The 22,725-nt window shown below is 41.2% G+C and overlaps 1 protein-coding gene across 2 annotated transcripts in view; it reads right to left on the minus strand.

Annotated features, from left to right (window-relative positions):
- PHF20 (PHD finger protein 20) overlaps window positions 1–22,725 on the minus strand; it is a 77,430-nt gene that overhangs the window by 23,337 nt on the left and 31,368 nt on the right. Inside the window, exons 13-15 of one of the 2 annotated variants that reach the window (XM_064465100.1) lie at window positions 15,499–15,777; window positions 5,197–5,376; window positions 1,694–1,792 (exon numbers count right to left, since the gene is read on the minus strand). In XM_064465100.1, coding sequence (XP_064321170.1) covers window positions 1,694–1,792; window positions 5,197–5,376; window positions 15,499–15,777 — 558 coding nt within the window. The remainder of the gene's footprint in view (window positions 1–1,693; window positions 1,793–5,196; window positions 5,377–15,498; window positions 15,778–22,725) is intronic. The other variant, XM_064465101.1, reaches the window with a different exon arrangement.

Genomic DNA, 22,725 nt, shown 5'->3' on the forward strand with positions numbered 1-22,725 from the left:
CACTGCTGACTTAAGTGAGAAAGGCTGAAAACACGGGTTACTTAAACCTAACTATTCTTGAGGGTGACTACAAACACTGTTGTATTACAGGCACTTCTACATAAGCACTGTTAGCTGGAGACCTCTCCCTCACATCCCACTATTATTCACACGGGCTACACACATTCCCTAATCTCACAGACTACAAAGCACAGAAAGATCAGAGAGACAAAGAGACAGAAAGGACCTCTTCTCTTATTTTCCTAGTGTATGTATGGAACAGGATGCACGGGTGGAAAAGAAAACCACTGATCAGGAACATGTGGAAAAAACACCTAGAACAGCTCCTCCGTGAAGTACCCATTCGTCACATCCTGGACTGTATAGAAACCAAGGCTGTCTACAGTTATAAGCAGTACCCTCCAATCCGGTATCTGGAGAAAACTTTCAAGGTTCCTGGACTTAAGAACTATAAAAGCAACATCAAAAAAAAGGCAAGCAGCATTATAAAACCCAAGAGTAGATGGACAAGCAGTTTGTGGGTACTATTTGTGCAACTACTGCATAAGCTCACAGATATACTTTGCATGTTATACTTGAGGGCACTATATAATCAGCAACTCACTAAAATGATTTGTTTCAGTACAATTCTGAGTCAGTCTGCCTGCGGTTCTTTCTTTCCCTCTACTCTCTTGTGACAGCTTGCCCTATCTGTGGCAGCAAACAAAAGGATGAGGTATTTTCTTTGCCATCACAAACTCCTCCATGAGGAGCTCTAATTTAACAAATTATGGATACCAGATTGAAGGGTGCTGCATTAATGATCCTAGACATCCATCAATGGCAGAGAAAGTTGCCATGCTTGATCTGCAAACATTTCGCTAGAGAAATCTTTCAGAATCAACTGCTATTTTCAGAAGTAAAGAATCCAATCACCAATAACACCTGGGCCTACATATGAAGTTCGAAGTGTACAGCGTCCTAAGAAAAGCATTCCTAAGCCTTTATAGATGAAATCAGAGAAGATGTGTTCCTACTACAACCCTATTAATCTAGGTGGAACAGAATATTATGGGACACAACAGAGGGACACAGCATGCGTAGAAACTTGAAATCAGGTTTTTACTTCACCTCTCCAGGAGAGGAGAGATTTATCCTTTAGGAAGAAAAATTCAGGATGCGACAGGTTTAATAGTGTTCATTGTCACAGCCTCTAAAATCCCATACTAAGTGAAGACGTAAGAAATAACAAGTTAATGGCAGAAAAAAGAAGACCGATCAACATTTCCAAATGCCATCATTCGCACAGGATCCCCAAAACCAACTCATATAACCGAGAATATCTGGCACATGGGGTACTTGGTAACAAAGATCAGGGATCTCCACCCTCTTTAACTGGGTAAAACTTGCATACAAGTACACTTGCTAATGAAAAGCCAGACTTAAAGACTGACATATGTATTTTGGAGTTAGATATATTCTGTGTCATTACAAGCAAAATTATAAGTTGTCATCCAGCACTAACGACGCACCTCAACCAGGAAATAAATTGTCTTCCCAATCACAATTTAATTTTAATCACGTAATAAAGCTAACAGATTAATGAAGAAAGCAGTCTTATCTGCAATGCCCACTCTTAAGAGCACGGAACTGGGTAACAGGCAAAATAAAATAGTGAAGCCGTTTTCCTCTACAGAAGTAAAAAGAGCTTTACCCGGCTTAGTTCTCTTTTTCTTTTTTTTCTTTTTCTTTGACTTGGACCTTCCATAGTCTTTGGATTTTCTTTCTTTGTTCTTCTCATGTTCTTTAACAGCTGGAATTAGACAACATTCCAATTGAATTTTTAAGACATATATACACACCTAATCTACTTATTAATTTTCTTAAAGACCTCCACAGTTTCTTTGGACATTCAGGGCCTGTTCACTGCAAAAAAAACCAACACTTGTAAGAATTCCCATCTCTTATAATCAGAAAGGTCTGTTTTAAGTTCTAATTTGATTGTCCCACAGCAGAACTACAAGAGCATGTGGGAGAAATCAACTGACACCAATGCCCATTTACTACTATGAGCTTCAGAGATTATGAAAAAAAAGAAAATGCCGGGGGATTTGTTATATCCATTTTCTACATTATTATGGCTGACCATTTCAGCAGAATTGTGACAGAAGTCTGACAAGAACAAAAGTGCAACGCTCCGAACGCTAGTACTGTTCCTCAGTCAAATATTTTGTTTTCATTGAAAGTGGAGTAACAATTGATTCAGTTGACTTTAACTGCTATTCTCTCACCATCTGTTCTCCATCCTATTTTTGTGGGAATAAAACACCCACCATAATTTTTGAATGATTGGGTGATATCTTTCAATGAATCCATCCTCCAAGCATGCTTCCAGAGCACTTGCCATGAAATGTAACCCTGCTGCAAGGTAATGTGCACAAACCCTTGCTTTTCACATCCTAGCATTTCTTTATGACTCCTGTCGTTCCGACTTAGGTCTCTGCAACAGAATTTCTAGATACTTATACAGTTCCTTAAGTAAATCATCCTGACCTTGCCAAGACTATCGGTGCAATGATAAAATCTATTAGGAAGGATGCCTTGCATCTCAAAAGGGCTCTGCTCTCAGAGTGCCTAGCTGATTAAGCCACTCACCATCCCATTTAGAAACCTATTTCAATTTCAGATTGATATCAGAATAAGCACCTAAGGACACCCTATACTGTAGAAAAGTCTCCTAACATTTAAGAACCCTAGCTGGTCTGTAACCACTCATGAAGCAAACCAGCAATACCAGTGTATTATGTTAACCTCTTTCCTACATGTGAATGGTAAACTCCCCGGTTCACAATCTAAGGCTATATATTTACGGTACAAACAGCCCACTCTGAGAAAACAGCAGTCTCAGTCATGTTTTACCAGCTGTGATGAGCACACAGAAGACATGCTCATTAGCTCCTCGTGAGACTCTTTAGCTCTGTAACTCCTCATAGTTAGCCCTTCAACATCTCCTGCTACTTTGCCACTTATGTTCCTCTTTCGGCAAGTCATTAGTGACGGCTGCTAGAACTGTGCGTTGCCAGAAGCCATATTAACTGCTGACACTGATGGCAGCCTGCCATACCAATTACATGTCCTTCAAAGGGAATATGACTGGCAGCACAAAAGACAAACTTCTTTCCCCCTCCATTACCATTTCTTGAGGAGGGTTTTAAAAAAAAAAAAAAAAAAGAAAGAAAGAAAAAGAGGTTCATATTTAAGTCTCAGCACAGAGCTTCCAACATCCTTCTTACTTTCCTTTGTCCTTATCTCCTAGTCCTCCAGTGGTCAGAACCCTCTGGGTACCACCTCCCTCTCCCTAGTCACACACAGGGATGCAAGTAAGTTCTGCCATTTTTTTCTTCCATAAGGGCAAAGAAAGAATAACAACTGAGGTCAACCTAGGCAGGAAAATTTTGCATCTTTTCACTTGGGAATTTAAATTTGCATGCTCAGGTAGACCGATTTGTTTTAAGATACCCGAGAACAAAGAGTATGCTACTTCAGCCACTACCAACATATCCGTGATAAATATGACAAAATATTGTCACTTTGTTCCACACTTTTTCCCCTTGAGCTTGCCAGTGTGTCTTTTCAAAATCTGGAAAAATCCAAGTATTTGTAAATTTCTGTGTACAGCTATCTCCTTAACTGCACAACACAGTTAATGCAGGATTTTTATCCTTTAAAAAAAACCAAAAACCAAACCAACCTGCAAAGAATGAGTATTATAAAAGGGACCTTCCAAAAACCTTGTACTGAAGAATCTTTTTGTCTCAAGTTGTTTTGTGTAAGCACTCTGAAGTCTAATGAATTCTCAGTGAAAAAGACCAGATAAGGAGGCTGCCTAGGTTAGAGGCATCCTCATAGATTCACATGATCAAAGAGAAAGGTAAACTGCCTTATACAATCCTAAAAATTCATCACAGAACCACATTTTTAAAAAGGGCTTTGTAGTAAAAACATAAAAATACCTAAGCCCTCTCAATCTCCTTGCACAGCAGAGGAACTAACCAGGACCAGGATGACCACTCAGCCACATCCTCCACCACCACTGTCAAACGTTAATTCTATTATCTCTGTATGCTATGCTCTCAAACAAGAGATGTCCCACTGAGTCAGCCCAATGAAGAGACACTAACGGATCTCATTCAGACCTTCCTACAAGGGAAGGAGGCAAAGGATGCCCAAGAATAAACAGAGGTGGTAAGTACTGACTGGCTACTGTGACCACCAGAACAACACAGTGACAGGCCAGTAAGGTGTTCTTCTCAAGACTATCTCCAGAACAAAGATCACCTGTTACAGGTAGACTAGACTAAGCATAGGTTTTTTTGGTGTTTTCCTCCTCACTGTAACTCAAATTCTCACAACATATTTGAAAGTAAAGTGGTTTTGTAGTAAATCTGGAAGTAGGCTGGAAATTATTTATGTATTATTTATGTATATCTAAAAATATATTTAAATCTATATTGTTTGTATCTATGTGTGTATGTATACATACACACCTGGCCCCCTGTATGGCTGTTACCCACTTATATTATAGCAGACTCCAGTATAAACAGGGTTTACACTATACCACTGAACAATCAAAGTTGTGAAGTAAAGTTGTTCAGAGATGTTTAGTAGAAAGGAATGTTGACTACCAGAAGTAGTCAAATGTTATTAAAAAAAATATAGAAGAAAAAACTAGGTCATCCTGTCCCCATGCCCCCCGCGTTTTCTTTTTTGCTTTATTAAGTTTAGGTATCTCAACAAGTTCAAGATTACTTAAAATATTTAATGACTTAATGCTTTGGACAACCAAGAGTTTAATAGAATTAAGACACATGTATCAAACAAGCAAACAATAAGCAAGAATCTTTTCATGCCCTTAAATACTTCAGTACTTTTTACATCTTAAAAACATTAAAAACTGACTGGGAAGATTAAACCCCAACGAGCATAGCAAGAAAACTTAAGATTCCCTATACTGATTCCTCATTTGAAACTACTGCAAAGAAACAGTGAAAAAAACACCACTTATATTTTACACTGTACATTCATTAAAAAAATAAACTCTCTAAAAGAAGGCATACAGAATACTTTCTGTCAGTATTATAAGTTCCTTACAATGCTTAACACTTTTCCGAGTCTTTTCCAAATTCAACTTTTTCATGTTACACTAAAAAGGCGTACCATTTTCAACTCTTTCTTTTTCTTGAGGCTTCCGCAGTGATCTCGCTATGTGGTTCTTGGTTTGTTCTCTAATAGAATGTCGGTGACTATTTAATGCACTTACAGGAGTTGAAGTTCTTCTCTTTTCTACTTTTTCATCTCTATATGGGGTACTCCTTAGGGCTATGTGTAGAGGAGCATCTACAAAGAGAATAAAGATGAAGTCCAAGCTTTAAATACTTTTAAAATGTAAGTCTACTTCAACAGCAGCAGCTCTGGTAGTCCATGTTCTGATCAGACACATGCTCAACTCACAATCCTAGCAACTTGACCATGGAAAAGCTTTTAAACAGAAGCTGATTTCAAGGCTACAACCTGTAATGCTTTTATTGGTTTGTTTTTTTTTCCCCCCCAACAGTGAAACAGTTTTTTGAACAGTGGATGCAAATCCATTGCCCAGAGCTCTATTCTTCCAGAAACACTGTGGCTTTGAAGAAAGATGGAAAGAGAAACAGTTCAGTTTGGCAGAGATATGGGTCAGGTAATTTTTATTATTAGTTTCTTTGAGAGAAAAGAAAAAGGACCCTGTTGATTTAATGAGGGGAACCCACAGCCTGTTCTCAAAAGTGTGCTTGGTAATGAGGCCTATAGAAGTGGCACAGAGAAGCTCTGCACATCTAAGGAAGGGCAGTTTTAAAATACATACCACTGAAACAACAGTGTTTCAACTCAGAGTGAGATGCAAGAATTGAGGATCACCACCTAAAATTCATAAAAATCATGAGATACAGACATGGCTTCATCTGAGATTCCATTTAGTATGTAAGTCAAATAGTTCTCATCTTCCTAACTACAGCTAGCACTCCTACTGAAAGACTTCTGGACATGGAAAAAGAGCCTGGACGTGGAAAAGGAGAAGTGAAGCTGATATAGGCAAAGGCTGCATGGCACGTAGGACAGCCAGACTAAACGAGACAAGTATACTGCAATTTTGGAGTGTGACATCAAGTATCTTGGTCAAGGAGATCCAGTAGCCATGGTGACAGCTTGCTGACTTTCATCAAGAACATGCAATTCTGTCATCATAGGCATCTCAAAAGTTCAGTGGATAGGAACTTGTCTGAAGTTCCTTGCCTGAAGACTTGTATGCCAGCTGGATTTTCACTTGGACACCTCTAACTAAATAATTGTGAGCAGTACCTGAAAATGACTGAAAACAGAAGGAAGATAGTCCAAGAGAACATACTTAGGAAAAGAAATGGGATCAAGTACTCCACCCTGATCAACATTTCAAGTTGAAGCTGTAACAAGGTACAGTAAGACATGTCATTATGGAGTTTTCACAATCAAGTAGATCTCTTCAGGCAATAGAAATTCCAAGATCCAGAAGTCCAAATGCCATCAGCTAACTTTTTCCCTGATTCTCTCACTCTGAAGTTGCATTACGACTTGAGGGGTGAAGAAAAAAAAAAAAAAGAAACCCAAAGAGAAAGAGCCATTCGCAGCTATTTCTGTAACCAAATAGTTCTACTCACCTGCCATAGTGCTTTAGAGCAGCAACAACAGAAGACAGAAATTAGACCAAATCCTAAGTTTCCACACAAGACACTCTCATCAAGGTACCTTCTGTCCAACCGGGCAACTCACTGTTGCCTTTCTCTAGGTGCTTGTTTACCTCAAGAGCTGCAAGACTGTAGAAAGTAGCATGTTTTGTCCACAAGGAATTATCAAAACAAGAAGATACTCCTTAATAAGATACAGCAGTATGTGTATGGCCTTCCATTTTTAACAGGACTAACTTCTCTTCTTGCAGGAATAAGTATAAGGGAGGTAGGTGTGTGTTTGGGGTTTTTTTTTTTGTTTGTTTGGGAGGTTTTTTGTGTTTTTGTTGTTGTTGTTGTGTTGGGGTTTTTTTTGGCTTGTTATTTTTTCTTTTTTTTAAATACAGATCTATTTTTGTAGGACTTCTTGCTAACAGAACTTGCTCATCTGAGAACTTCCACGATCAGTGAGTTGAACACGACATGATCAGTTCAGACAGACAAAATTTTTTTCCATGGTACATGGTAGCTGAAAAAAAAAGATTAAGGTACTTCATGACCTGTTTGGGAACACCAGTGTCCTAACAAGCTTTCTGAAATGCAAACTGTTTACGCATTATAGGGTGAGAAGTCACGTAAACAAGCCTTTCTTGAGCTTTCTTGATTGTCTACCATTCTGCATTGCATTCCAGAAATATTTACAGAACACCATCTCAGGGAACCCCAAAATTACAATAGAAAAAGCTACACAAACCAGACAACCTTCATTTAGGCCTCCTAACTTTCCCCTCTCCCAGTAGCTCAACTCAGTTTCATGAATTAACATTTACAGAACCCCATGGGCACCTTGATTCCACCAGTCTTTCAAAGAGCACAAGCCATCTGGGCTTCCTGTGGGCTGAGATCTGTGCACACAGACTCTTGGGGGAACAAAATCTTATTTCACATCCATTAGGTTTTTTAGCTTTGCATGACTGAAGTTTATGGAAATTTTTGCCAAGAATATGTTTTATCTTTTATGACACAGAAAGGTTAACACATTTCTGTAAGATTTTTCAGCCACCAGTAACACTATCCTGGGAGAGTTCAGGGGTACTCTATCATACACCAGACGTATTTTTCTTCAGTAACTGACAAAAAATAGTTATCAACAAATATGTTAGTTTTGAAACATATTTTGTTCTATTGGAAGAAATGTTTAGAGGGTCTACAAGATTTTTGAGATTAAAGGACTAGAAAGCTATCCCAAACTTTTGACAAAGTAAATATTAAAACTTGTGCCACAAAGACCCAAGCTTGTAAGCCTTCCACATTTAGCATCCTGTTTCCCCTCAATACAATATTTTCTAGTATAATTCCAACAGGCCTATTTATAAAATTACTCTAAAAGAATGAAGAGCAATTACTTACCATAACAACCACAACCAAGAACTTGTGTTTAGGTATACGCCTTTAAAACTTGCACATACCCCAAGCTCAAACTTTGTGTGTTAGCACCACCCGAAGAGCTGCCAAGTGCTTTCATCCTCCTGACTTCCTGAGCCAACCTTCACTCCAGAAGGCTTCCTATTCCTCTGCCTCCTCCTCATCACAGAAACTCCTGATTTGAGTTTCAAGCAAGGCCAGAGAGCGCACAATACACCATATTTACATGGACAATGCTTTCAACTTTTGTTAGTGCTATAACTAACTTCTCTTGCAAGTCACTTGTCCCTGTAAGCACTCAGACTACCAGGCAACAAAACAACTGTACTGTGACTCTGCAGTGAACAGCAGGACAGTGCTCATAGAGACTCCTATTAAGTGCACAGGAGACTCCTAGGCATTTCCTAAAACTCTCTATGCAGGTCCCGTGAAGACACCTGAGCTTGTCTTAGAGATATCCTGAGGTGGAACACAGGTGGCATTTAAGTTACAACTTCCACATGTTCCTGATGATGCCAAACTCAAACAAAAATCAAAATAGATATTAGTACCCTTTAATACCTCTATGACCCAGAATATCACTAATCATCCTTAGAATTATACAATTCTCTACAAATAGACCACAAAAGCCTTCCTGACACCCAGGGCAGCGAACAGTTTCAGTGTTCTTAAACAGCGGTGTTGGTATTAAACACCAGCAGATTAGTTTCTAGGCTCAGATGACACTCAGTACCACTAAAAGGAAGAAGAGATGTGTTCATAAAGAACTGGACATGAAGAGGCTTGCTGATTAACTGCCCTCAGCCTTCGTCCACAGAGTTGTTTCAGGCCTCTCTTCTCTAATCCTGGGAAAACCATCATGTTACATATAAAGAACTGATCCAGAAGCAGCAAAGTATCTTAGAAACTAACAAGGTCAGACCACCTCAACCATGCAGAAACCATAAGGACAGGGCCTTAAGAGAATTTACATCTAAGCATGTCAAGACCCAGTGACAGACAAGGCAAGAGCTTTCTGTCCAACAGAACACAAAAGATGTCAAACCTCAGTTAAGAAGATAATTCAGTCTTCACAGGAAGCAAAGACACTGAACTCCTAAGTGTTACAAATTAGATTATATTAGACAATATTCACCATCCACAGCTATGAGATCATTTGCTGATAATATCCGCTGAAATTTTCAAGAACTGAAAGACCACCTATCATCTTGAAGTATTTCACATAGCCTTCCTCCACAACCTCAAAGCGGTATCTCAAGATAAGCCACAAAGCTGATCAACAATTCTGCAGAACACAGAGGGTGTTAATGCAGATCTTCACCTACTCCAGTGAGAAACCCTGTATTCATAGGTCAACCGAGTACATTCCACTGCCTAGCAAAGAGGCATCCATCAGCCAATATTCAGAGGAAACTGGAATCCCCACAAAGGATCACCCTGAAAACCTCTAAGCCACACGTCAGAAGTTCACGTTAACAACTGCCAGTTGACAACTAGATGCCTTATATGTTTAAGCTGTCAAAGCAAGTTTTCCAACCTGTTCCCTACGCATGCACGGTTACAATATCATCATTAACACATGTAAAGATGAGACCCCTTTTTTTCTTTACGTGTATTCTTGGCATTAAGACACTTGTGCATTAACATGACATATTTTAACTTTGAGTAGGCAGAATTTTCTAACAGTGAAGTCATGCACAAAAACTTCAGCCTACTGACAGAAATGCTTGTTTTCTCTTGAAATACCTTGTACGGACTCCTAGGTAGGGACAGATTTTCTACAGTCCCTGAACTACAAATTGCAGGTCTGTTCCTTTCTTTTCTTCCTCATGGCAAGGAGGAAGAGCCAAGGTTGGCTGCAACCTGCCAGACTCAGGCTGCCATTATACACCCACATACCAAAACTGCAGCCTAATATTGCACAGTGTTTTTAAGGTCTCAGAACCAGGTTTAACTTCCATTAGAGCAAGACATCTCAGGGGAACTGAACTATGTCCTGGGATTGTAAGGTTATCAACTGATGAAGTCCCTGCCAGTACAACTGCTGCGCTGAGGGCAGCATCAAGTCCATCAGCACTACTAAGAGGTTAAGAGCATTAAGAGTACACCAGCCACCTTAGTGAAGGTTTTGATGGCACTTCCTTGCACACACGCATCAACTCCCCTACTTGTCCACATCTAATAAGTTAGAATTTTCTGATGAATATTCAGTACCTATCAAGTATAAAGCCCCTCCAAGGTCTGAGGTGAGATGCATCAGCTGTGCAAGCACTGAAGTGGCCAAAGTTGACTTTCAGATATCAGAAAAGTTGTTCAACACAAGGGCATGAACCAAATCTTACTAAAAATTGAAAGCCACCCATTCAGAGAAAGTCAAACTCAAGAAAGAGACGTACTTCAGATGTTCAAATTGTGAGTTGCAGGTATAGAGAATGAAATCCATGCCTTGTGACCTTGAAGTGGTCTAGGTCAGGAAACAAACTTTATTGAAAACAACCTTTTGCAGGCACTTCACATAAAATAGCATGGATATGACGATGGTGAGGCACAGGAACAAGCTGACCACAGCTGTGGATCCCCCATTCCTGACAGTGTTCCAAGGCCTGGCTGGCAACGAACGCAGTAGCAGCAATGGTTAAGTTCCATGGCTGGGAGTAGATTGAGGCAGACAAGGGGGTTTCCAGAGTCAGGGAAGATCATGTTTGACCAACCTGATAGCCTTCTATGAGGGTGTGACTGGCTGAGTGGATGAAGGGAGAGCAAGCGGGTGCTGTCTATCTTGACTTCAGTAAAGCATTCAACATTGTCTTCCATAACATCCTCACAGACAAGCTAAGGAAGCGTGGGCTGGATGAGAGGACAGTGAGGTGGACAGAGAACTGGCTCAGCAACAGAGCTCAGAGGGTCGTGATCAATGGAGCAGAGTCTGGCTGGAGGCCTGTCACTAGTGGTGTTCCCCAGGGGTCTGTGCTGGGTCCCATCCTGTTCAACATATTCATCAATGACCTGGACGAGGGGCAGAGCGTACCCTCGACGAAACTGGGAGGAGTGGCTGATATGCTGGAAGGCTGTGCTGCCTTTCAATGAGACCTGGTCAGGCTGGAGAGCTGGGCCCAGGGGAACCTCATGAAATTCAACAAGAGCAAGTGCAAGGTCCTGCCCCTGGGGAGGAACAACCCCCCGCACCAGCACAGGCTGGGGGATGAACTACTGGAAAGCGGCTCTGTTGAGAAGGACCTGGGAGTGCTGACCATGAGCCAACAATGTGCCCTTGTGGCCAAGAAGGCCAGCAGTATCCTGGTCTGCATTAAAAGCAGTGTGGCTAGCACGGCAAGGGAGGTTATCCTCCCCCTCTACTCTGCCCTAGTGAGGCCACCTCTGGAGTGCTGCATCCAGTTTTGGGCCCCCCAGTTCAAGAAGGACAGGGAACTGCTCGAGCAAGTCCAGCGGAGAGCTACCAAGATGATCAGGGGACTGGAGCATCTCCCTTGTGAGGAAAGGCTGAGAGAACTGGGTTTGTTCAGCCTGGAGAAGAGAAGGCTGAGGGGGGATCTCATCAATGCTTATAAATATCTAAAGGCCGGGTGTCAGGAGAATGGGACTGGACTCTTTTCAATAGTGCCCAATGACAGGACAAGGGTCACTGGGCACAAGTTGGAGCACAGGAATTTCCACCTCAATATGAGGACAAACCCCTTCCCTGCGCGGGTGCCAGAGCAGGGGCACAGGCTGCCCAGAGAGGCTGTGGGGTCCCTTCCCTGGGGACATTCACACCCTGCCTGGGCGCAGTCCTGTGCCCCTGCTCTGGGTGTGCCTGCTCACGCAGGGGGGTTGTACAAGGTGATCTGCAGAGGTACCTTCCAAGCCCTGCCATTCTGTGATTCTGTGAACATGGTCTAGGGGAAGGTAGCACTATGGCAGGGCATTCCAACTAGATGATCTTACGGTCCCTTCCAAGTCAAATCATTCCATGATTCTATGATTTCCTGCAGGACAGACTTTGAGAAGCCATCTGCCACCTAGACTCAAAAAGCTCGTTTTAAGCTTATGCATCCACATACATTTGTGCAGGTCTTGATTCTCCTCTTTAACAGAATGGCTGCTGGTGGCTCTATAATGCAGCTGTCAAGGTGCAATGCAACCCAGGAGCTGAGGGCAGAAATACCTGCATCTCCTGTATACCAGCAGGATGCAAAATTCACTGCCCTATTCTCTACAAGGATAATTCTTCCAGTAGAGACCAAATAGCAACAATACTCATGGAGGTAAGTGTTATAAGTGGGGCTGGTGGAAGATTGGTTCATCATAATGATCTAGCAGTATTTCCTGATAAATTAGAGAAGAGATATTGCCTGAATGCCTCCAGTAACCATTTAAGCCTGCATCATTCTGTTCAGAGTAGTAAGGCATATCTAAAATACAAGCCAGGCAATGGTAGTTCCTTCTCGCTGTTGAATGAAGGGCCACTACAGAATTTAGAGAGATACTTATAATATTTGCCACTGCAAAGGCAAGATCCTTCTTAAGGAAAAGGGAGACAGGACACATCAGTTCCACATCAACCTTTCCAGCTCATTGAAGTCTTAAAGCCACAATATGCATTTCCGATGCTGAAATTTCAGAGCCTCCACTTTAGTGCAAAGTAGTTATGCTTAAACTGCATCCCACAACATGGTCATTTAAGACGACTTACATCCATCTTTTCTACGTGTCGACATTCTAAATTTTAATCACTACAAGGAAAAAGTTTTCCTGCTGTTCTGAATATTGCGTAATTTCTTAAAACTTTAGAAACAATTAAGTATTTTCACTTTAAATCTAGCCCACAGTCCACCCCACCATTTATTTATTTATAATTTGATGTGTAGCAGAAACTGTAAGGATTCCCAGAACTCCAAAATAAAACTTCTTAAGTGTGATAAAACTTCTAAAGCAAGAGTATCTCCAAGCTTATGGAATAAGATTTCAGAAATCATGAGTGTTATCTATTAGAAATTGCCACCTTTTCTTAAGCACTAAAACCTATCCAAGAGAGTGAAGTATAAAGAACAGAAAAGGACATTTGTACCAAAAGGTAAAATGATTTCAATATATTCACTTTGAACAGGAGAAGTTTTGCTCACAAAAGGATTGTAAAGATTAAAAGTAAACCCACCATGTACCATACTTATGTATTAAAAAGCCTTCGCTCTCACTAATCAGTATATCCTGAAAAGCCTTTAAAAAAGGTGACATAAAAGTGTTGAGGAGACATTGAAAAAGTCTTGCTTTGCAGGCTGTCTTCCTATACATGTCATTACGAACAGAAGAGATGCTTGCAAAAGGACAGGAGTATGAGCTCATAAACTCCATTTACTCTACTTCAGAATATGTGTGGTACCCCCGTAACAAAAATTGGAATAATTAAGAACAGGCCAAGTTAACAACTAAACGGCACTTAATATAAGATATGCAATATAGTTGATATATAATGACATTACTTTTCTTCATCAAGAAAAGCCTTACTGTAGCTCCACAATAGCAGGCTTTGACACTGAAGGTGACTTGAAAACTTTACAGTTCGCCTTCTACCTCAATGCACCGTTCAACAGCTGTCAGTACAACCCAGGGGTTATTTGCAGGGATATGCTATTAAGCACAACACCAAAACAATCCAGGTTAAAAGCACCCACCTACAAATGGGGAAAGGAAAGGGTGGGGCTTAATATAAGCAAATGCAGTTATAACTCAACACCATGAAGAATTACCTGCCATAGCAGCCAAGATGATGACATCACACCAACAGTGTGCACTTGAGGGAAAGGATAAACGAAAGGGTATTGAGTCACTAGTCAAGACTAGATATTCATTCAAGACAATCACAGATAAACAACTTCTCAAACCAAAATAATTATGCAGTTACAAAAAGCAGAATAGAAGTCTGTTTATCGAAAAGCACATGACATGCAAGAAGCCTATTTTGATCACTGTGCAGTTGTTAGCAGCTGTTCTTCATAAAGCACTCATCTCAGTTGTGTTTCCTCAAGGCAGTAATTTCAGTTCATTTAAGCTGCGCACAAAGCTAATACACGCAAGCTGGCACATACTAATGCATTTAAAGGAAAATCTTCCTCTATGAATCAAATCTTATGCCTTTGCATTATTTAAAGTTACAGAAGTATTTGGGGTATAGAAGTTTACATGTAGTAGCAGTATATTAAGTTACACTTATCTTGTTAGGAGCAGGCAGTAGCACTCGAACTAGATGATCGCCTCAAATTAAAAAAAAAATGTTTCCTGGAGATATTAGGAAAAGCAGACATGAAGCAAAGCAAGCCTAGGTGTATTCCTGCTGTAGTGAGCTGTAGCCCAGTGAACAACTTGCAAGACGTTGAAATTCTTAATTAAACAGAATATTAATGAACAGTCAAATATGAAGACAAAAAACACCAGGGAATTCAGCAAAGAGAAAGCTAGATTTTATAAAAGACTCAATCAGAAGTCAGAAGCGATGTCAAATTTTATGGACCTGCAGTAAAGAGAAGTCAGTCCACAGGAACAGGTTTGGATAGGTTATCAACAACACTGCCGCAGTTCGCAATTAGACGTAGGTTGCCCCTCCGATGTTATGCAAGATACTAGGAAGGAAGAAAGTGCTTCAGAGAATGAGACAGTGAAGCAGAAGTTAACATGATTCTGAAGACTGCAAAGCAGTTTTAACTTAAGAATTTATTTTTTTCCTAGTCATTAAGTTTTTATCCCTTTCCACTACCCATCAGTTTTGTGAGGATCTTTTCAAGCACAGCTGTAGCAACTGAACTAGGACTTTTTTGCCCCCCACAGGTCCAGCAATAAGAATTGTAAATACCACAGAAACTGGTACTAGATTTCTAGCTAAGCATACTCTTGGAAGTCAGACCGTGAAATCTAAAGACCAAGTAAAAAATAGGAGAGAACTGGAGTTACACAGACTGTTTCCGTAACACAGAAAAGGACAAAAGTGTTTGAACAAAACTATTTAGATATTTGTCAGGCCGGGGGGTGGGGAAATCACAAGCTCAGGGAATTGTAGTTTTGAAAAAAAGAACAGAGGTTTAATACTCAAGTAAATTGTTGCAAAATTGTTACAAAGGAATAAGAGAAGCTGTGTAGTCGGTTCATTACAGAACATGATGTGCATTTCTAGATGAGGGCGTTTCTTCAGTATTATCTTCTCTAAAACATGTTTACACATATTGTGCTTCTTCTCCACAAAGAAACATGCTAAGACGGAGCCCTAAAGTCACTCCTTCAGCCCCAAAGAAAAAAAAATTCTGCTTTTCCTGCTTGCTGTTTAAAAAAAAAATAGGAAAAAAAAAAAGATCAGCAACATACTTACACAATGAACCAGCTGTGGTCCGTCTTCTTTTTGACCTTTCTTGATTAGCTTTTTCAGAAGCCAAAGAAGCTCTGGTTTGAATATTTCTTTTTACAGGGTTCTGCTGTGATTCTGCAGCCTTCTCCACTCCATGAAAGTATTTAATGTGATAATGCAATAACTTGGCTTTGCGGAAGGATTTTGAACAGTCCAAGAACTTGCATCTAAACTTGTGCTCTTGATCAACAGTTGCAGCTTTTTTTGATGCAAGAAAATCTGCTCTCTTACAAGGTTTTGTTACTGTAAGAACAAAACAGATAAATTCCCCCATGCATTTGCTATATTTATCAAATGGTTTCCTAAACTTAAAACAACAAAAAAAAGTTAAGAAATGGGCATGCATTCAAACATGTTAGCTATGAAATGCTAAAAATAAAGTTTTAATGCTGTATCTCCCTTTAAGATCAATAGCTTTTAAGGAAAAACTGTCCTGCTGTGCTCATAAAAATTGATTGGCACAATGCCAGTGTTTTTACAAATGACTTACTGTCAGAGAACATTTTGCTTCCACAAGTTCCTTGCCCAACAGCTAGTATCACTGTATATAGTGATATATACTACAGATACGAGACTGAATTATATGGAGATTGTGTATTTTAGTCAGAATACTGAAGATTATGTTCTATCAAGTATTTACTGAATTGTTTACAACTGTTAAAGCACTTTCCAAGGAAAACAGTTCTGCTTCTTTGCTTGTAATTATTTTGCTACCTGCTTTCTGGGTGCCTTGTCCTACCACTGAAGCCTGGTTATTTCTAGAAACAATGGAGGCAGTTATGTCAGAACTACATTTTTCAAGTAAAATTGAAATTTATTTCAATTTTCAAGCAGCAATGAAAGAATAAAACTAAGCAAAAGAAAAATTGCTTGCACCTGTTAAAAAATTACCCCTATGAGCTATAGTTAATTAGTTTATCAAAAAAAGCAAGGGAAGTCTTCAGACTCAAATGGAAGAACTTTAAGGCATCTGTTTTACAGAGCACTGCTGTGCAACCCAGGGATATACCTAAACTTGACCTGGTAAATTCCTATTTCTTCTTCCAGCATTTAGAAAAACATAGAATTCATGGCTTTGCTAAGAAACACTTTAAGAGTAAATCAGATTACTGTCACCAGTATCTATACCCAATACAACAGAAGAGATATACAAATTTGGAACCACACAGATATAAAGAGATCCAAGCAATTATCCATCACTAATATGCACACAGCATAAAAAACATCCCTCACCAACTAGAGGACAACAGAAAGGAGGTGTCACTTTTACAGAACAGCTTCCAAATATAATTTTTCTATTTGTTCTGCCAGCACTAAAATATAATTTCCATATTTACAAGTCTTTTCAAACTTGGAGGATTAAGAAGTGTTTAAACCTAACACCCTGACCTAGCAACAGTGATGTAAAACTGAAGGTATGTAGCACATGAATGAAAATTAAGACATTATTAGAAGTAGTTGAAAACAAGGAACACAAAAGGACCCAGAAACATTACAAACAAGAATAAGTGCAGAAAGAGGAAGACTTTCCACAAGCGCACATATGCTGGAACGCATAGAATGGGAGTGTTAAAGGTAACATTAACACGATCTTGGTGTAAGAATGTGGGACAGCTTGTTCAGAAATCTTCAGCATGTAGCAATAAAAATGGGTGAGTGTTACTGAGCTGCACGTTTAAAGGTTATGTCGTAGTGACGAAAAGCATCCTAGATAGCTGTATCTGAAGCATACTCAGTTTTTAAGTACTGTGTTATGACAAGCAGAACTAAGTCATTCATAATGAAAAACAGGAATGGTACTGTGGAGGCTGATGTACAGGGAAGGGTTAAGAGGTCATATGCACATCAGACTGGTTAAAAGAATATTCAGTTAATTTTGAGAAGAAAACAGTAGAAATGAAGACATTGCTTTTGGGTGTTTCAAAGATAATGACAAGGAGAAAGAGAGAAAGATATTATGGCATAGCCATATTAAGAACATCCTGACAGGGATGCTGCTTCAAGCATTTATGGTAACAAGATTGCCACAAAGCCAGACAAGTGGATCACACTTGCAGAATGATACAGTTTGCCAATACCAAAATCAAAATATACTGTACACCATCAAAAGTCGCATTCATAAAGAATGAAAAATATTTAAGGAACAGTCAGTGAAATGGCCTGTGGGTTTAGTGAAAGCAAAAGCAGAAAGGTTCTCTTGACTATAAAGCTAAAAAACAGCATTCAGGACAAAAGAACTTGTTTCTATTAAATAACATGAAGATGGGAAAACTTGACTGCAGCAGAAGGGGATAATGGTGTCTGAAGATTTAGCCAAAAAAAAAAAAAGTACAAAGATAAGGGAAACTGTTATACCATCACACAACCCTCATGATGAGGCCCTGTATCCAAGCTCAGAGCTTCCCCTCCACTGAGATGGACACATTCTTGAGAAGATACAGGGAATGGCTTCTAACTGATCAGCCAGAAGTTACAAGAGGAGCACAGGATCATGTTAGCTGAAGTTTAGAAACAGAGGTAATAAAGACACAGGGTAAAGAAAGACGACAAAAATTACTGCAACAAGCAAAAGGAATATATTCAGAGTAATAAAAACAATTACATTCCCACACAGTTCAAAACAAAGTTTAAATTAGAATAGTAGAATCATAGAATGCCCTGAGCTGGAAGGGACCCGCAAGGACCATCGAGCCCAGCTCCCGTCCCTGCACAGGACACCCCAAATTCACACCGTGTCTCTGAGGGCCGTGTCCAAGTGCTTCTGGAACATCGCCAGGCTGGTGCCGTGATGCCTCCCTGGGGAGCCTGTGCCAGGGCTCCACCACCCTCTGGGGGAAGGACCTTTCCCTAATGCCCAGCCTAACCCTCCCCTGGCACATCTCCCTGCCGTTCCCTCGGGGCCTGGCGTTGGGCACCAGAGAGCAGAGACCAGCCCTGCCCCTCCTCCTGCCCTCGGGAGGGAGCTGCAGAGCCCATGAGGGCTGCCCTCGGCCTCCCCTGCTCCAGCTGAACAACCCAAGGGACTTCAGCCGCTCCTCGTACGGTTTCCCCTCTAAACCCTTCACCAACCCCATGACCCCCCTCGGGACACTCTCCAGTAGCTTTATACCCTCCATGTCCTGCGGCGCCCAACGCTGCCCACAGCGCTCGGGGTGAGGCCGCCCCAGCGCGGGGCAGAGCGGGACAATCCCCCCCTCGCCCGGCTGCGATGCAGGGCTCGGTGCCCCCCAGGGCACGGCTGGCCCCCTTGGCTGCCAGGGCACGCTGGGGGCTCGTGTTCAAATTATTATGTGATGGTACCACCCCATTTGGGGGCGTTTTCCTTCTTTACAAGTAACACAATAGAACTTCCTGCTGCCAGGGCACAGCAGGAAGCTGGTGCCCAACTCAGCCACCCAGGAGAGCCTCTGAAGGGCCTGTGCTCCAGCCAAATGCTCTGAAGCCAACTCATTACACCAACATCTAAAGCGGGGAGCTTCCATCCTTACACGTACATACAATTTTTGCTCACAACGCCTGGTGCTAAAACTGTTTTTTATGGAGAGAAAGTTTTGCTGTATTAGCTACAGATTTTCAGCCACTTGTCTTTTCAGAGGAGCTTGGTGGGTGTTTCCTCTGACTACAGAGGAAGGTTAATGATAGACCTACCACCTGCTATTCCTTCCATGTTTATAACCAACATTCAATTAGCCATTTCAATATTAAGCACAGAGACTGAAGGTCTCCTTTAACTTTCACTATAGAGAAAAACCCCATCCCTTCAGCTTTAAGTCTCTCACTTCTCATTGTGCTGTATTATCCAAGGTTCAAGCTAAGGCCATGTTTAGTAGTTAAGTTTACAGTAAAATGTCACCATGTGAAGCTTTTGAGTCCACAAAATAAAACCCCACCCCACCCCCAATTCTTTGTTTGAATTGGCTCCTACTGGGACAGGAATGTTTGGCAGCAGCACAGTATCTTGCCTGGAGGTCTGCATCTTCTACAAGACATTGGTAAGCTATCCAGAAAGCTAACTGTGTACATAAACACTTAGCATTTTCCCCCAAATAAAGTCAGCCTTGCTGCAGTTTCTAGCCATTAGATCTTCACACACAATTACCTGTTAAACTGAGAAGACTTCTAGTCACAATATTTCTGTGGAGACCAGGAAATGAAGTAAAGATCAAATTATTCCTTCACCAGCTGTTAAAACTAAACCCATCAGGTCTCTATACAACACATGTTCTCTGGTGCTTCCATGTGTATTATTTTAAAGATTATTTTGTTTGTTACCATTACCATTCTTGAACTGCAGGCATAAATTTTTATATATCCCAGGGGTAACTTCACAGGTGATTCTGGATAGTGATGGCTAAAACCTCGTCCCTCACATTTCATCTATTCACATAAATGTGAAAATTTGACCTGTGGGGGTCTAATGTTACCACTTCTGTGCAGTCAGTCTCAAAATTCTAAGAACCATTTTGGAGCCGGTGCTTGCTTGGGAATACATCTATTCTCATAATCATCCACATTTTAAACACATGATCCTTCCACGGTCACAAAGTTGTGATTTTTGAGCCTGAAACATTACTTGGCATTGCAAGAACTACTCAAGGCAGTATTTAGTCTGAACCCTCACTCACTGTTTTCTCCCTGTGCTGGCATTAAATTCATAATCATAAAACCAGTGAGGTGCATACCAAACAAAAAGCTTTTAAGCGTGCAGTGCACTACTGTACAAACATTGACACACCTTCAGAGGGGGCTACCAGCTGGGTGAGCATGAAGGCTTTACCTGCATTTTGAGGTGTAACTGGTACACTGTGTCCAGATCATGGAGCCTAGCTGTAAGAAACCAAGTGAGCAAGGCAGGATGGACTTCTTTATGTACTACATCGTCAGGCTTAAAATGACAGCTTTTACACTACCTTGAAGGAATCAAAGCCCACCTAGGTAAGCTGCAGGATACACAGCTGCTCCCTGAAACTGCATGCAAAGATATTAAGCTTCTCCCTAACTGAAACCAAAAGCTAAGTGACAAAATTAGAAAGCCATGTGGTAAGCATAAGGCAAATAGAATCCCTCACGCATGTCTATGCAAATAAGTAATCTTAAGAGTTCTGTGAAATACAACTACAAACATGATAGAAGGTGTGTGCAAACCAAAGGCAGCTCACCTTTAAAGTAATATCTGTTTGTAAAAGTAAAGCCACACAAACATCTGCAGAGTGCTTCTAAGCCTGTTTTCGCATATGTGGAACAGCTTTAACTGGCTGCAAAAATTTGCCAACAGATTGTCACCGGGGTTTCTGAGAGAGGACTTGATTTAGCTAAACCCTTATCACCAATTCTGTTCCCTAAACATTAGAGGAGCCAAAAGACCAGCAGAATAGGATTTTCATCCTCTAGTATGTGTAATTAATCAGAATTTTGCTGAGAGTTTTAAAAAAGGAACTTACATTTTGGCAAGCAATGCTATATTGCCTTTCCAGAACACATTACAGACATATACATTTTGAAACGTAACAAGCATACACGCTCCAAATAGTATTTGTTGTTACAAATGTCTGCAACTACTAGAGATCTGAATCATCTACCAACCACTGACCGGGAAAACCCTCTTTAAGAGGAGCTTTTGTCCTTAAAAATTCCTGATATTCAAACACTATAAAAATCATGATCTTCCTATACATCATGCAAGTTAAAACTAGTATAACCAGGGTGCACTCACCCATGCCAAAACAACACTGAAAAAACCTAAGGTTATTAATTTTGTTATGTTTTGTATTATTTTCCTACAAGAAGAGAACAAATTCCCATCAAGTGACTAGAATTAAAAGTCTGCATTAAAAGGAGTGTGGCCAGCACGGCAAGGGAGGTTATCCTCCCCCTCTGCTCTGCCCCAGCGAGGCCACATCTGGGGTGCTGCATCCAGTTTTGGGCCCCCCAGTTCAAGAGGGCAGGGAACTGCTCGAGCAAGTCCAGCAGAGAGCTACCAAGATGATCAGGGACTGGAGCATCTCCCTTGTGAGGAAAGGCTGAGAGAACTGGGTTTGTTCAGCCTGGAGAAGAGAAGGCTGAGGGGGATCTCATCAATGCTTATAAATATCTAAAGGCCGGGTGTCAGGGGGATGGGCCGGGCTCTTTTCAGTGGTGCCCAACGCCAGGCCAAGGGGCCACGGGCACAAGCTGGAACACGGGAAGCTCCCCCTGAACATGAGGACAAACCCCTTCCCTGTGCAGGTGCCAGAGCAGGGGCACAGGCTGCCCAGAGAGGCTGTGGGGTCCCTTCCCTGGAGACATTCACCCCCCGCCTGGACGCGGCCCTGTGCCCCTGCTCTGGGGGTGCCTGCTCAAGCAGGGGGTGGGATGGGATGATCTGCAGAGGTGCCCTGCCAACCCCCGCCATTCTGTGAATTAAAGCCTACAGACAAATAAAAGATGTTAGTACTGGGTTACAGATTTGCACTTGTTCTGAGTATAAGTTATCTTTGACCTTAACTTCCGTGCTTTTTTTTGTGAGAATCTTGTATGGAAGAAACACCCTTTTTCCACCTACACCACCTACTCTGACAATATACTTCTCCCCTTTCCAAACCTCAAATCTCTCTAATATTCTTGTCAGCCTGAGAACATAAATGCTTGACATACAGTTGTTAGTATCTGGGGAGATGTCTATCTGTTCCCTCAATAATTAGCCATGAAGTAAGTTCACAGTTTCACAGAATGGAGGGGACATCAGGGATCATCTAGTCCAATCTATCTAGGAATAACAGTCTAGACAAGATGGCCCAACACCCTGTCCAGCCAAATCTTAAGAGTGTTCAACGTGGCCGAGTCAACCACTTCCCTGGGGAGATTATTCCAATGGTTGGCTGTTTTCACTGTGAAAAATTTCCCTCTCAGTCCAATCGGAATCTCCAAGAGCAACTCGTGGTCCATTAAGTTAACTCAGCTTTCAGCCTCCAAGACCAGTTATTCTTAGGACAGCATGCTCAGACTCTTCCACAAGTCCCCCAGGAGCAGGAAGCCACTTGTGATTTTCTGAGATGTTTTTAGATCCCACACCAAGAGGCCTCTGTCACACTGCTGCGTACATACTCTACTAGCAGGTGGAAGCCCAAGCCTTACTGTTCCCCCACCAGGCAGGACATTGGCACTGGGGTGTACAGACACAATCCCAGAAGTGAAACAGAAGCACATACAGGA

This window comes from Phalacrocorax carbo, chromosome 14 (genome assembly GCF_963921805.1).
Source record: "Phalacrocorax carbo chromosome 14, bPhaCar2.1, whole genome shotgun sequence".
Lineage (NCBI taxonomy): Eukaryota > Metazoa > Chordata > Aves > Suliformes > Phalacrocoracidae > Phalacrocorax > Phalacrocorax carbo.